General features: G+C 46.4%; 1 protein-coding gene across 1 annotated transcript in view; it reads right to left on the reverse strand.

Annotated features, from left to right (window-relative positions):
• Window positions 1-287: 287 nt before the first annotated feature.
• The window catches only part of LKAAEAR1 (LKAAEAR motif containing 1), an 18,651-nt gene continuing 17,563 nt past the window's right edge, over window positions 288-1,375 (reverse strand). Inside the window, exon 6 of the mRNA XM_081011666.1 lies at window positions 288-511. Within this exon, the coding sequence (XP_080867792.1) occupies window positions 501-511 (11 nt within the window). The 3' untranslated portion in view covers window positions 288-500. The remainder of the gene's footprint in view (window positions 512-1,375) is intronic.

A 1,375-nucleotide genomic window follows, 5' to 3' on the forward strand; every position in this document is an offset into this window, starting at 1 on the left:
TGGGGAACTTTCTCTCCTGGGTGTCTTCTGGGACATAGAGGGTTCATGGGGCCATGACACGGTGCTCTGTGAGTGCAATACCTCAACACTGGCCAGGTGACCATTCAAAGAGAGGGCTGGGGGCTCCCTGGCCCTCCCCACACTATGCTCCTAGGTACATCAGAGTCATGGCGGTCAGGACAAACTGGGATGGTGAATTGTGGAAAGTCATGGTGGCTCAGCCCTAGCGAACCCCACCGAAAGACTAGTGAGCAAAGGAGAAATAACATAGAAGCTGCAATTTCAAGCTGGGTCGGTTGCCTTTATTGGAACATGGGTATATATATATATACATGGTGACTATCTTTACATATGCGAAAAAGCGACCTATTCAAGCTTAGATGCTCTACAGACGTCTGAGCAGCTACACTCCCCTTGGTTCAGCACAAGGCCAAGCGCTCATCGCCAAGAGCCCTGATTGTGGCAAAGGAAACGGGACCTATTTCCGGAGGGCAGTTGCCCTAGAATCTCGCTGAAGCAGCAAAAGAGAGCAGACACAGAGCGTTTAACACTTGAGAACCCGTTTCAAAAGACAGGTCATACCATGGTCACTGGCTGTTAACAATGCAGATTTGATTTATCAGGGGCGGGGAACCTTTTTCAAGGTCTACGTTCCCTTCTGGGCAAGTTTCGGGGGCTGGTGTGGGCACATGCCAGCAGTGGGGCAGGACCAGAGGCCAAATGGTTAGAGCAACGAAGGCAAATTTCAGCTTTGTACGGTAGGCTCGTTCCTACACTCACCTCTCTTGGTCCTCCACCCAGGCCAGCAAAGAGGCATTCTTAAGAGTAAAAGGAGGCCAAAATTAGGTTTTTGGGGGCTGAGGTTCCCCACCCCTGGGTCCTGCATGGCTTTTCCCGTAGGATTCCAGAGAACTGGAGGTTTTGAAAAGCGGAGAAGTTTCCATCTCTCCCTCGCAACAGTTCCCAGCGTTATTGGGACATTACAATGGCTGGTCCAGTCAGTTTCAGATGCAACATGCACACATGTGTGGAGGGCAGGGAGCTTATATTTATTTATCTATCTTATTTATATTTATTTATTTATTTAATTTATATTTATTTATTTAATTTATATTTATTTATTTAATTTATATACCACCCCATACCCAGAGGTCTCAGGGCTGCTCACAATTCGCACAACCTCCTGTGGATTTTTAAAAAAATAATCATAATGCAGAAAGGAAGGTGGAAGAGACATAGGCAATGAACACATCTGAAACTGATATGGACTTGGAAGTAGCCTTTTCTATCCATCCGTGTACAATAGATATATGAACTTGACCCCTTGGGCATATATACCGTATTTTTCGCTCCATAAGACGCACCTGACCATAAA

Source organism: Podarcis pityusensis, assembly GCF_964106645.2.
Source record: "Podarcis pityusensis genome assembly, chromosome: 6".
In the NCBI taxonomy this organism is placed as follows: domain Eukaryota; kingdom Metazoa; phylum Chordata; class Lepidosauria; order Squamata; family Lacertidae; genus Podarcis; species Podarcis pityusensis.